This window comes from Vollenhovia emeryi, unplaced genomic scaffold (assembly GCF_000949405.1).
Source record: "Vollenhovia emeryi isolate VEMERY1.0 unplaced genomic scaffold, V.emery_V1.0 DF939216.1, whole genome shotgun sequence".
NCBI lineage: Eukaryota > Metazoa > Arthropoda > Insecta > Hymenoptera > Formicidae > Vollenhovia > Vollenhovia emeryi.
The window spans coordinates 115,855-128,763 of NW_011967150.1; the positions used below are offsets into that span (position 1 = coordinate 115,855).

General features: G+C 41.3%; 1 protein-coding gene across 1 annotated transcript; it reads left to right on the forward strand.

Moving 5' to 3' along the window:
- The first annotated feature begins 104 nt into the window (after positions 1 to 104).
- On the forward strand, positions 105 to 4,627 carry LOC105560932 (protein arginine N-methyltransferase 1). The gene is made up of 8 exons (XM_012010461.1): positions 105 to 271; positions 558 to 887; positions 979 to 1,157; positions 1,219 to 1,380; positions 1,573 to 1,760; positions 1,848 to 2,074; positions 2,223 to 2,582; positions 3,282 to 4,627. The coding sequence occupies exons 1-8, from the start codon at positions 259 to 261 to the stop codon at positions 3,386 to 3,388; spliced, it is 1,566 nt and encodes a 521-aa protein (XP_011865851.1). The 5' UTR covers positions 105 to 258; the 3' UTR covers positions 3,389 to 4,627.
- The last annotated feature ends 8,282 nt before the right edge of the window (positions 4,628 to 12,909 follow it).

Below are 12,909 nucleotides of genomic sequence, written 5' to 3' on the forward strand. Positions count from 1 at the left end.
CCCAGCCTTACTGACTTTACTGGCGTGCGAAAAACGCAGCACCAGTAATTTTCATTGCTACCAACTATACTGTTTTCACTGGCAGTAACTAAATCCATTTTCGAACACATCCAAAGTCTCCAGTTCAGCGCGCTGCATATTGGCGGCTTTGCTGTCACATAACCTGGCAACCCTGAATGACCTGCGTCAGTCAGCGACACGTGCTCGACTCTTGCGAGCGTTTTGTGGTTAACGTCGCGAGGGAGGAAGTGGCTCGCCATGGCAGAATTAGGTAAAACATTAATGAGAGTCTCGCGCGACGGGTCGCGAAACGACGGGGAATCGTCGCGGCTTCAATCTGCCGCGCTTGGCGATCGGCAAAAGGGCCGAGCGGTTGATTTACACGACGTAAACGACGTATCTCCCGTCACGGTCCCGATTGTGGAGCGTTTTGCGCGACATGAAACAAAGAGATATATTTAATTTTTTACACTACTATTAATTACGTGCACTTGTGTGCCCTTCGTCGTTTATTTTTATTTAACACTGAACGCGTCTGTAAGCGTTTCGCTTTTCAGGATACAGCCAGGACATGTCGAGCGACAGTGACAGCGGGGACGATTGGGAGGAAAACGGTGAGGATCCTAACGAAATTTCGTGCTTGTTCTGTACGGAAATTACCAACGGCTTTCCCGCCGCGCTGCACCACACCAAGACTCTCCACAAGTTCGACCTCTGCGATTTTATAAGAAGACACATTTACGACACCTACTCGTACATCAAGCTGATCAATTTTATTCGTCGCAAGGAGACCTTGCCGGAGCAGCTGAGTACGCTGGGCGAAGAGGCCTGGGACAGAGATGAGTATTTGCATCCTGTCGTGGAGGACGATCCGTGGTTAATGTACGGCAAGTACAGGGAGCTCGAGACTGAGGCGATTCCTTCCGTCGATGACTTGGCGCGCGTCAAGCACTGACTTGTTAAATTACTTTAACGCAGATATCGAGGATCTCATCAACGTCAGGGACGTTAGCGAGGAGAGAGGAGCGAGACAGATACGTCACGACGACAGTGATGTGATTTTGTCGAAAACACAATATGAAGATATGAAAAGTTCCATCAAGTCGCTCCAGTCTCAGCTGAAAGAAAGTGAAACCAGGTGTTTTCTGATGAGACAGGTACAACCGTATGATTAGCAAACGTTTTTCCACGGTGTAACGCGAGGAAATCTTTTTACAGCAAATGGAGGAGATGAAGGAGAAGGCTCAGAAATTAATACTGGGTGACGACCTGGACGAGAAGGAGAAAAGTGTTGTTTCGGTTAACGCTCATAATCCTAGCGCCGACGAGGGCTACTTCAATACGTACAACCATTTTGCTATACACCACGAAATGTTGACTGTAAGTTTCGAATAAGTGAGTCTGTTTAATGAGAATTTACCCATAATGTAACATTTGGAATTGTAAGATCGTGGTTTGTAACAAGCCGAGGCTGCATCTCTGGCAGAAGAAACGTTGTCTTTTCAAAATTTCTTTAAAAGCAGAATATTTATCAGTACGTCTACGAAAAGTGATGAAGATGTACTTTATTAGGATAAAGTACGAACGGAAAGCTACCGTGACGCATTATTGACGAATTCCAACAAGTTCCACGATTGTGTAATGCTGGACGTCGGTTGCGGGACTGGTATCCTGTCTCTGTTTGCGGCCAAGTCCGGTTGCCGTAAAGTTATTAGCGTCGATCAGTCTGACGTGATATACCACGCTATGGAAATAGTAAGGTATACATTATATCATTTATTTCAAATAAATTATATAATTTATTCTTTTCGGGCACCCTGTATAATAAAAGAATTAATTGATTTTAGGGAGAACAACCTCAGCGACATAATCACTTTAAAAAAGGGTCGTCTGGAAGATATTAATTTAGGAGTAGAGAAAGTGGACGCGATAATATCCGAATGGATGGGATACTTTCTCTTGTTCGAAGGGATGCTGGACACTGTTATTTATGCTAGGGACCATTATCTCACACCCGATGGAGTGATACTTCCAAACAGATGCACAATCAATATTGTGGGAAGTGGTGACACGAGTATGTGTTACAGTTTGAATTTTTACTGCAGTAATTTTACATATTTCATTGGCAGGAGCCCTTCGTACTTGAAACATATAATTTAAATGATTGCATGTTATTCGATCCTTTGGCAAGCTATTTTATGCAGATTACTGTTGTTCCGCAGAGAGATATATCGAACTGGTTGATTATTGGTCAAACGTATACGGTTTTAAAATGCGCTGTATGAAAGCGGAAGTGCTACATGAACCCAGCATAGAAATCTGCAATGTCGACGATTTGATAACAAGCACCGCCGAGATCCAAGCCTTCGACTTGTATAAAGTCACTACGGACTGCATCAGTTTCTCGTCTCCTTTCACGTTGAACGTGAAGAAGACTGGATCGTTAACCGCGATAATCGGTTACTTTGACATTTTCTTTGATCTCGAGAATCCGGTTCATTTCAGCACGGGCCCCTCTTCTCTGCCAACACATTGGAAACAGACGGCATTTTTTTTAAAAGAGCCCATCAGCATAACTGAAGGTAAGTTATACGTTTTTAACTAATTTCATAACTATACATTAATATACAATTAATATTATAATTGTAACATTTATTTTTAATGACATTTTAAATCTCTAATATTAAATATAGTTAATTAAATGATATGCCTAATTATTATATTAGATAGCATTATAAAATACCATTCAAAATGCAATATTAATTATATTTTTGGTTATTTATCGCAACCATTGATTACTTTATTTTAAATAATGCTTTAATATGTCTGTATTTCTCGTTAAGATTAGATAAGGAATTGTAAGCGAGGGGTGAGAAATATTTACATCTCGCAATACTCTCGAAAAATCCTCAGAGTTATTAGCGAAATGTGTCTTTACAAAAAGTTACAAGAAGTTAACTTTGTCCGATTCAAACTTCGCGCCTTCGGTAAAGTAACTATATTACTTTCTCGTTCGTCGATAAAGCAAACAATTACGTGCCCGTAAAACTTGAATCGGATTTTCTTGTAACTTCCTTTACAAATTTGATTTCCTGTTAACTTTTTTTACGAACTTTTCAAGAATATTCAGTAGCGCATGTCTCAACTCTTATCTAGTCTTTTATGTCATCTCGCCGATTATCTTGAAAAGATAAGTCGATATAAATACAGATATCTTAAGGCACAATTCAAAACGTAATAATACAATTATTGCAGTTAAAATAGTGTATGTCGTCTTGTAGGTGAAGTTATGAATGGCACGCTGGTTTGCCAAAGACACCGCAACAATCGAGGCTTGAGGGTCGACATCCATATCAAAAATTTCTCTCAGACATACTTTCTGGAGTAAACATTGAAAATTGCTTGTTCCAAGATACGCGCCAATAATCGCATGTGCCAAATTCTGAGAATAGGGTCCAGCTGTCGCGAAGCTTTGATTTTTATTGAACTTTCTTTCCGCGAACAATGCGTCGCTTATCTTTATCACTCTCACCATTCCCAACTTGAAATCTACGACACGTAGAGTCTGTAGTGTCCGTTTACTCGAACGGCAGACCTAACTTACGCGTTTCGAAACTTTAGGTCTTAATTTTTATGCTAAATTCGTATGTATACATATATTACTGCATTAATATAGGTAATTTTAATATATATATATATATATATATATATAACTTTCTCTCTTTCGCAAGCGAAGTATAGGATACGGCGCTTTCTCTTAAATATTTGTGATAATTACAGAATAACCATTGATCTAGTAGCCATTTACATTTGTGCCTTTTTAATGGTAGCGACATATACACATATACCTATCTCTCTTGAAACCAGTTATACACTTGTAAAATCAATTTTAAGACTTTTTGCATGAACAATAGAGTTTTAATCTTATAATCGCTTACGTTACGCCCGAAACGGGGCAGAGAAAGGGATTTAAGAAAAGCATAAAAACAAGTCCGCAGAGCTTAGTACACAGACAACGACGCGTAGGACTCGCCCGGGTTCGCTTTGTCATCGAATCGCTCTGAGGAAAGCCCGGCGGGCCACACGGCGAAAACTTCCTCGGGAGAAGTTCTTGTTGCTTCCGCTAGAATTTTTCCTCTAAATAGAGCTCGTTAACGTCCCGTCGACCGCGACGCTGCCGACGGGTATAACGCTTCGATCGTCCGATATTAATATTACGCGAATTCTCCTGCCACTCTTGCGTGCGTACGCACAAGTATACGCACTGAATTATCGAATAATCTTATAGAGATCTCGTTCTTGCCACCAAGTTAAAATTGCAACCAAACGACTAATACGATTCTGTGATATGACAAGAAATTACATAGCTGTAGTGTTCATCGAGAGCATCGACAATGTCGATGATAGAGAGAGAAAGAGAGGGGGGGGGGGCGATGCGCCGGTGATATCCCTTGTGGCTATCTACACACGAGAATTAAGTATATATAGTATATATATATCGCGCTATTGTGTAAGTACAATCCGATGAGATAGCGAGTTTTGAATTCGATTTGACCTGCATGCGGTTGCCGAATTAATTATAACATCAATGATCTTTTAAAATGTATGCAAATTGAAATAAATCTTTAGAATCTTACAGGCTCTCGTTAAATCATTCACGCACATATCCTCTCTATCCCTTTTGAATATTCGATGTAGCATGTATGCAACATCAAGTGTGTAGATGTAAAATTTTAGATATAGTGTACGCGGAATATTAAACATAGAATTAATATTGATTAAATGTGGAATTTGACGGGTGGGCGGCGGATTGGCTTCACGCTTGGACATCGTCCGGCAAGAACCGCTGAATTCGTAGGACTGTTTAATCCGTGGACAACTTTACCTGGAGTTTTTACACACCGGCGTCGAAGAAGGCACTGAAACTCACGTCGCAGTGCCTGGGTGATCGATGTGCCTTTTACCGCTCGAGAATTCATGTACTTTTCCTTGAAGAGACTCCAAACTTCCGAAACCTGCGTGATAGAAAGAGCTGTAAGAGTGACATTCTCGACACTAACTCATCGGGTAATCGTCCATTCAACAACCCACTAAAACATAAAAACTTATAAACGCATATTGCCCACATAAACTCAAAGTGTACAAGCTAATAGATCAAGCTATTTCTTTCACTAGAGCGCCTTAACAGCAATTGCAAGACGTTGAAAGTATATACCGAGGAGAAATTCAAAGAACGCGACAGCTCTCCCGGCGGTTTCGCAGCCGGAAAACGCGAAGAATCAAATCTCACCCTTATTGCAAAGGGGAAGGCTCGGTTGCCCGTGTCTGTCGGACAACCCGCGGCTGAAGGAAAGCGCGCCGGGATTATCGCGGATCTCCCATATACGACGGTACAACAATTACGGGGGACGGGGCATGCCGTCGGTCGAAGATACGCGGACGTTCACCGACGGCGACGGCGTACGTGACATACAATCGTGTATTTGTCGGCGGCAAACTCGTCCGTGTTCATCCGATATCCTCGGACGGCGCGGGTGACGTGCTCGCGAAGCGCGCGGGCCGAGGATACCTCGGCATCGCCGGCGAGAGGAAGCGCGTGCGGCGCGTGTGTTTAACGTAACTCTATCCAATAATGCATGTTCTGGCCTAGGGCAACCCCGCGTGGCGCGGGATCCTCCCCCTCGCGCGATGGGCAAACACACGCGGAAGGTAGGGCAGGTCTGACCGGCGCGCCGCGCGGACGGGGGCGCGTTCGGACACGCGAGATCTTCCCCTGTAAAAGTATTCGTTCAACGGCCTCGCGGGCTCTCTATATCGCGGCATTCGCGAGACGAATCCCGTTAATTTTTTCTCATCTCCCTTGAACGGGGGGTCGCGAGCCTCCGAAGAGGATCTCTCAGCGAGCAGTCGGCACGATCACTCTGGCGGGAAAAAATTCTACAAATAACTACAAAAAATTGACTTGAAATAGAAATTTGTAGAAATTTTTATATCTTTATTAAAACATTTATTGTTTTGTAAAAATATCAACGAAATAGTACTACAAATTACAATGTTCTCTAATCAAGAAATTATTGCATTTCATAAAAATATACAATTTTGTAAAAATTAATACAAATCAACTTTACTAGTTTTAAAAATTTGAGAAACGACAAAATCTTAAAGAATTAAAACGTCTGCTTACTTGTAGAATATTACAAAAATTTACAAAAGTGTTCAAATTCTAGTATTTTTATGTTGATTTTTATAACAGTTTTGAAATTTACGTAGCATTTCTTAGATTCTGGCAGAACATTTTCTTTTTTTGTAGAATTTTGTAGAATTATTTCCTGCAGGGTCGGGCGAACGTAGCTTTGAATTGAACTGGGGCTCGATTCTTGAATTCCTTTGAAAGGAAAACGTATGAGAAATATCTAAGGGTCAATTCTGTATCTTATATGTACTATAGTAAAAATGCTAAAAGCGAGTAGCCTTATCTCTTTATAATTGTCCCCTTAGAAAGAGACAAAGTCGCTCGCTCTTAGCGTTTTCACTATATTGTAAGATACAGAACTGACCCCCTGGTCTTACAAAAAAGTTGCAGGTTGATCGGCTATTCGTATGGTTTTTAGCCAATTGGTTTGCAATTTTTCTGTGAGAGTAGAATTTTCGCATACGTTTCTCTTTCAAATAAATTCAAGAATTGAGGCCCCCGGGCGATTTTTCTGGGACTCGATTCTTGAATTCATTCGAAGGAGACACGTCTCTAGTAGCACAGTGTTGGTCGATATTATCCAACGTAGAGCCAATATTGGCCATGGAATGAATGTAAATATTGCACGATAATAATTATATACCTAATATTAGATTTATATTGAAAGTGTATTGGCAAATATATTTAACAATGTAATAAGAATATTGGTCTAATATTCTTGGTCTAATATTGTATCAAACGTTCTTCTTTGTTATGAATATACAATTTCTAATTGTAATAATCTATATATATTTAGTAGAATATTCGATTCGAATATTCTGAAATTAAGAATATCTGCACTCGAAGAAGTACGATTTCAACGTATCTCATTCGTGTAACCGAACTAAATCTTTTTTTCTTGGTGCATCGACAATCGCGTACAATTACTCTCATTTTACTCTTTATTTATATTTAATTATACGTTCTCTGAGTGTCGCGATAAATCACCATCTTCAGTGCATCTTCATTTTACTGGACCGCCTTCTCCGCCACCCACAGTGGCGACTGCTGAGTGCGTGTCGAAATATAATTATCAAGGGCTGACCGATATCCCTCGGCGCGTGTATAATCGCTTCGTCCCGTATTTTTCAGTTGGAAGTAGACGTGTACACCCAAATTCCCACCTTCGCGCCAATCACGGATATCGGGGAGACGGTCGTCCTCTCAACAAAGCGATATATATATATATATATATATATATATATATATATATATATATATATATCTTTAGTCCTTACCGAACAATAGGTTCTTTCGAACTTTTAAAATCATTATCTGCGTGCTCGAACATACTTTTACAAGATCTCCATGTGAAAATTCTATCCGGAGTGCTTTTGTGGCATAAATGGCATTCCCGAGTCTGGCTAGATAAATGATTCTCCTTACGTCAACTTTGATCCTTACGAAGCATAATAAATATTTTTTAATTTATTTTATTTATTTATTAAATTTATATTATATATTGAATATATATCGTACATAATATTCATATATATTTATATATTAAATATTTTACTGTATTATATGTTGCGAGAAAAGTCGACGTAAAGACTCAAGACGTGTTGCGAAAGTGCACTGAGAAAAATGCCTTGATTGCATCAACAAGATATGTGTGATAGAATGCATTTTGGCTAAACCAAACAGAACTTCTAGTTAGCACGATACAGCTGGCTCGATATTTCATGACCAGAAGTTTGCTAGGCTTCACTGCACATCTGGTAAATCCTAAAGGAATTCTGAATCGTCCATTTTCTAACAGACGACTGGTTGAATCTACCAGATCTTTTTTAGTGTGCAAGTACTTGCGCGTGTTGAAGTTATGTGCGTCCAGTGCGTCTTCCTCGAGAACCTCGCGGCTTCGTCGATGAAAGGCTACTTTTTAATTGAACTTTCGTCCGCGATAAACCCGGAGGGATGCACGGCGCGGCTCCCCCTCGCCCCTCGCAGCACCGCCTCGTCACCATCGTTGGAGTCCTTGAAGGATGCAGGAGCGAGGCAACCGCAAAGTAATAGCCCGTCGTTTAGGGCCCCGGCGCGGATAAGGAGCGTCGACGGAGGGCCTGGGGAAAGCAGGGCGGGACAACGGGGGTGGGAACGAGAGAGCGACCGAGGCCGGGGATAAGGGTGGCTTGTTGCGTAAGCCGATTAGAGCATCACGGCAGTCACTCCTGCCCCGTGCAACGTGGTGGCACACGGCCTCTTTCTCTCTCTCCGCCTCGCCCCTCGCACACACACACACACACACACACATACACACACACACACACCACACTCTCTCTCTCTCTTTCTCCCTCCCAGGGTGTTCTACCGGGTGTTCGCCGAGCGGAGCACCAGCGGAGACACATTAAAATCGCATGAAATATGCAGAGCCATCCTCCTCCCCGTCCCGCACCCTCCATACCAGCGGACGAGAGTACTCGCCTACATCCGCGTAGGCAAAAAGCTTACTCGCTCGTCCTGGAAGCCGTGTACTATGTATATATATATATCTCTCTCCTCCTCTTGCGACGGCGCGAGAGAGGAGGCGAGCGCTAGAGCGTTCCGCTTTTGCGAGATATTTAGGAGATCCCTCTGTCGCGCTTCCGCAACGGCCGGGAGAGATCTTGCCCCCTCCGTCTCCTCCTTCGTTCGGGAGATCGGCCGCCGATGCGATTGGGAAATGTCTCCATAATGGCATCGGGCTGGTTTAATACGGAACTTGGCTAAGGCGATGGAACACACTCCGTTCTGACGGAGCGGACGGGATACGCGCGCGTACTCGCTCTTTTAATCATGCTCGCCGTTGCTGGTCCGAATTCTGAAATTTAACATCTACAATCGATACAATGCGTGTATCATCTCCTTGTCGGTTTCCTCCCGTGGATTTCACAAATTTAGTGACCGTCTGATCGACGTGAAAACCTCCAGACTCCTCTCCGCGATTTTGGTCAATTTGCAGGATAGACTGCATATATCCACGGACAGGTCTATCAGTAATTAAATTTGTTCAAGACCGACAAATAATTGGCGTGCAGCTTAGTTGAAAAAGTGTACAGAATTACTATCCTGATGTTAGGGATCCTATAAAGCCGCTGGCGAACTCGATCAGTGTCGATAAGATAAGAGACGGAATTTTAAAAACAATCAATTAATTATCGACTTTCTGCGAGGGCGCAATCTCTCCGCCGGGTTAGATGAAATATGTATAATACTAACTGAATTCTTTTACAATTTAAAGTCGCGCACGACCGCCGTTGCCCCCGGACGTAATGCATTAGCTCGCTGTACAATTCCGCGGCCGAAACGCGCAAACGTGTATCTAATGTCGCCCGTCCTGTGGGTAATCCGAGCGATGCATCGCGCGAGTATTTTCATATATACATATATATGTATGTATAAATCTGTATGCATATATATATATATATGTATGAACGTATATACACACATGTACGTTCGGCAAAACGCATTCTGTACATCGCGCGCGGTAGCGCAACACGTGGCAAAATGTTTCGCCATCGATATCAAATAATCATGGCAAATCCGCACCGACTGCAGCCGTTCGCTCGGCTCGGCTCTCGCGTTAATGCCTATATTTTACATCCGTCCGTATTTAGTTCGAATAACGTTTGGCGGATAATAATGGACCATTTGCCACTTGTTTTCGTTCGCCCGGCGGAATGATTACGCCGGGATACGCGTTGAAATTTTACGCCCGCGGAGCGAGAGAGAGAGAGAGAGGGGGGGGAGGGGATTACGCAGGGCAAATGTACGCGAACGGATTTCCGGATACGTGTTGCAATATTGCCCCCACCCGGCCGGCGTAATAATATAACTGTGTCGAATGCAAAAATAGGGGGACAGAGACACAACCGGGAATAGAAGAGATAGAAAATAACAACTAATCAATCCCGGCGAATGTGGAACGCAAGAGGACACGAATCCCCCACTTCTTCCTCTTTTTCGCTGACTGCAAGATTTCACTGTGTTGAGTTGCGTTTAATCGCGAAGGCTGCGGCCGCAGAGATTTCCGGGTTCATGTCGTTACACTTCGATCAATCGTAAAATACAGGACCGATGTAGCGACCGTCGTATTTATTATTGAGAAAGGAATATTTTAATTCGTGTAAATGGAAATTTATACATGTTACCCTTGTCTCAATATGGCAAGTCAATCTCATTTAGTTCGAGAGAGGAGAATTATTAATTTAATCTCAATATTGTTTAATTTTTTCACAGCCCTACCGGAAATAATTCTACAAAATTCTACAAAAAAGAACATATTGCCAGAATCTAAGAAATTCTACATACATTTAAAAAGCGTTATAAAATTCAACATGAAAATGCTAGAATTGGAACGTTTTTGTTAATTTTTGTAATATTCTACGAGCAAGCAGATGTTTTAATTCTTTAAGATTTTATTGTTTCTCAAATTTTTAAAACTAATAAAGTTTTGTACTAATTTTTACAAAATTGTACATGAAATACTACTTGCAATAATTTCTTGATTTGAGAACATTGTAATTTGTGATACTATTTCGTATATATTTTTACAAAAAAATTAATGTTTCAACGAAGATATAAAAATTTCTACAAATTTCTATTTCAAGTCAATTTTTTTTGTAGTTATTTATAGAAATTGTTCCGCTAGGGGGAATAAGGCTGCGATTAATTATGTCGAGAACATTTTTGCCTCGTTATTAAAAATTCCTCTCGAGAGGGCGCTGCATCACGTCTCGGAATCTGAAAATTAAACCAAGTGAGGGGAAAACGTGATAAAGTTAAAATTACAAAGATGGAAGCTATATGAGAAGAATTGCGCGCAAAGAAATGGCTTAGTAATTTTCGCTAAATTTCAGTGCCTAGTTCGAATTTAGGTAGGCTAATCGTATAATAATATATTTTACATGCTCCTGCATACAAAATTTTTTACCGTAAAGAGAAACATTGAGACTCTCAAAACTTATTTTTGGTGAGTAGGATCCCGATCACAAGCAATAACAATAGTAAAATCAAGCTCGTAATTTGTGATACAAAGTGGAAACATAGAAGGGTGAGTGGAGCTCAAAACCGCAAATTATGTCACAGACATAAATAGAATTATTTTGCTTAAATCTATAATCTCCGCTCATTTATCGTCCCATAATTCTTCCAGCTTGAACAAGCAATAATTTTTGCGGGACCTCATCGGAGGATAATGACCGACGACGAACGCCGCGAGGGCGTCAATCGGTTCCTCGTCTTCGAGAGGGTGAAAACGGCGTCTTCTCGAGCGCATCTCGACGGCTCCACTCGTCCAATTATAGCGGTGATTGTCCTCGGTCTTGGCAAATCTCTCGGGGCTGCAGATCGACCATCGGTCCGACCTCCGTACACGTACACGTCTCGCATTCGCACACAAATGCATACCATGGACTCGGGATCGGCGCAACGCCGGTCACGTCCATCAGCATCGCGGAAATATTTATGGCGATTAATCGGCGGACGTGGCCGCGGCCTGTTAATTACGTAAGAAGATCAACGGATTACGACGCTGCTGCGCTTTTCGTGGAGTGAACGTCTCCTCGGAAACGGACGGCGGCGTCTTGTCTATGCCGATCTCCTCGTCGAAAAAAGGAAATCTCCTCCCTTCCCGAGAAGGGTTTCCTATTTTTCGTCACTCTCTTTGTCGGTTCAGTGTCTTTCGTTTGTCCAAGTTCCGACGGAAGAACATCGCATAGAGAGAAGAAAAGGCTTTCAAATCGAAAAGAATATCACAATAAAGTAAAAGACGGATTTTACAAAAAACAAAAGAATTGTCATTCATTCTTAGAAGACGTCTTTCCTAATGAAGATTAATGTAAATCTTTTTAAGAGACAAGTAGCTTTGTTAGAAATTGTTATTTTTATTATTGAAAAGAAAAAGTAAAACTGTATTTAAAGTGCAAGACTTTCATTTTATCTATTCAAAAAATTTAGAGAGTATTGTTCTATTGTAAACTGTAAAGAAGTTAGAAGAATGTAATGTTACTTAGCCTTTTTCTTCCTTTTAAGTTTAATTTTAAGTCAAATATTTTCGCAGTCTCACATAAGTATACGAGAATCTATTCGGAAAGTTCGTAAGTTCTTAACATTAACCGCACCAATTAATCAAAGGCGACAGAGAGAGGACGGAAATGAGGCTATGAAAATAAACGTAAAGCAAGATAATGTAAGACAAAGTAATAAAAATATAAGATAAGTAGATGTTATATTAAATTAGAGGAGAACAAAGCCAACGGCACACGATACTACTTTTCCTACTAAATTGCTTACGAGAACCAATCAGGATTAAGCTTTAAGTTACCTGAGTTGAAACTCTGCATCCTTTGGTTCTCGTAAGCAATCCAGTAGGAAAAATAGTATCGTGCCGTTGGCTTTATATAGGATTTTAGATTTATGTGCAGGAAAGTGTGAAAGAGGAATGGAAGGATGAGTGTGTATTAAGTTTTTGAATTGTAAACCCACTTCTTGGTTGAAGTGAATAAATTATTATCTATCTAATACCGCGCTAATCCAGGCAGGACATAAAACTCGCAGTGACATCAGGACGTTATCAATTAAAAATTACATTAAAGCTACTCTCACTTCACTTTGATGTCACCACGGCCTCTTGTTCTACCCGGGAATGGACCTAAGCCGCCTTTGATTAGCGCGTTCCAGCGGCAAGCTTCGTAAACTTG

What these genes read in the sequence shown, in the direction of transcription:
- LOC105560932 (XM_012010461.1), top strand. An exon ending in CGATCCGTGGTTAATGTACG is followed by an intron (nt 888 to 978) that starts GCAAGTACAGGG and finishes ACTTTAACGCAG; the next exon opens with ATATCGAGGATCTCATCAAC. An exon ending in TACACCACGAAATGTTGACT is followed by an intron (nt 1,381 to 1,572) that starts GTAAGTTTCGAA and finishes GTACTTTATTAG; the next exon opens with GATAAAGTACGAACGGAAAG.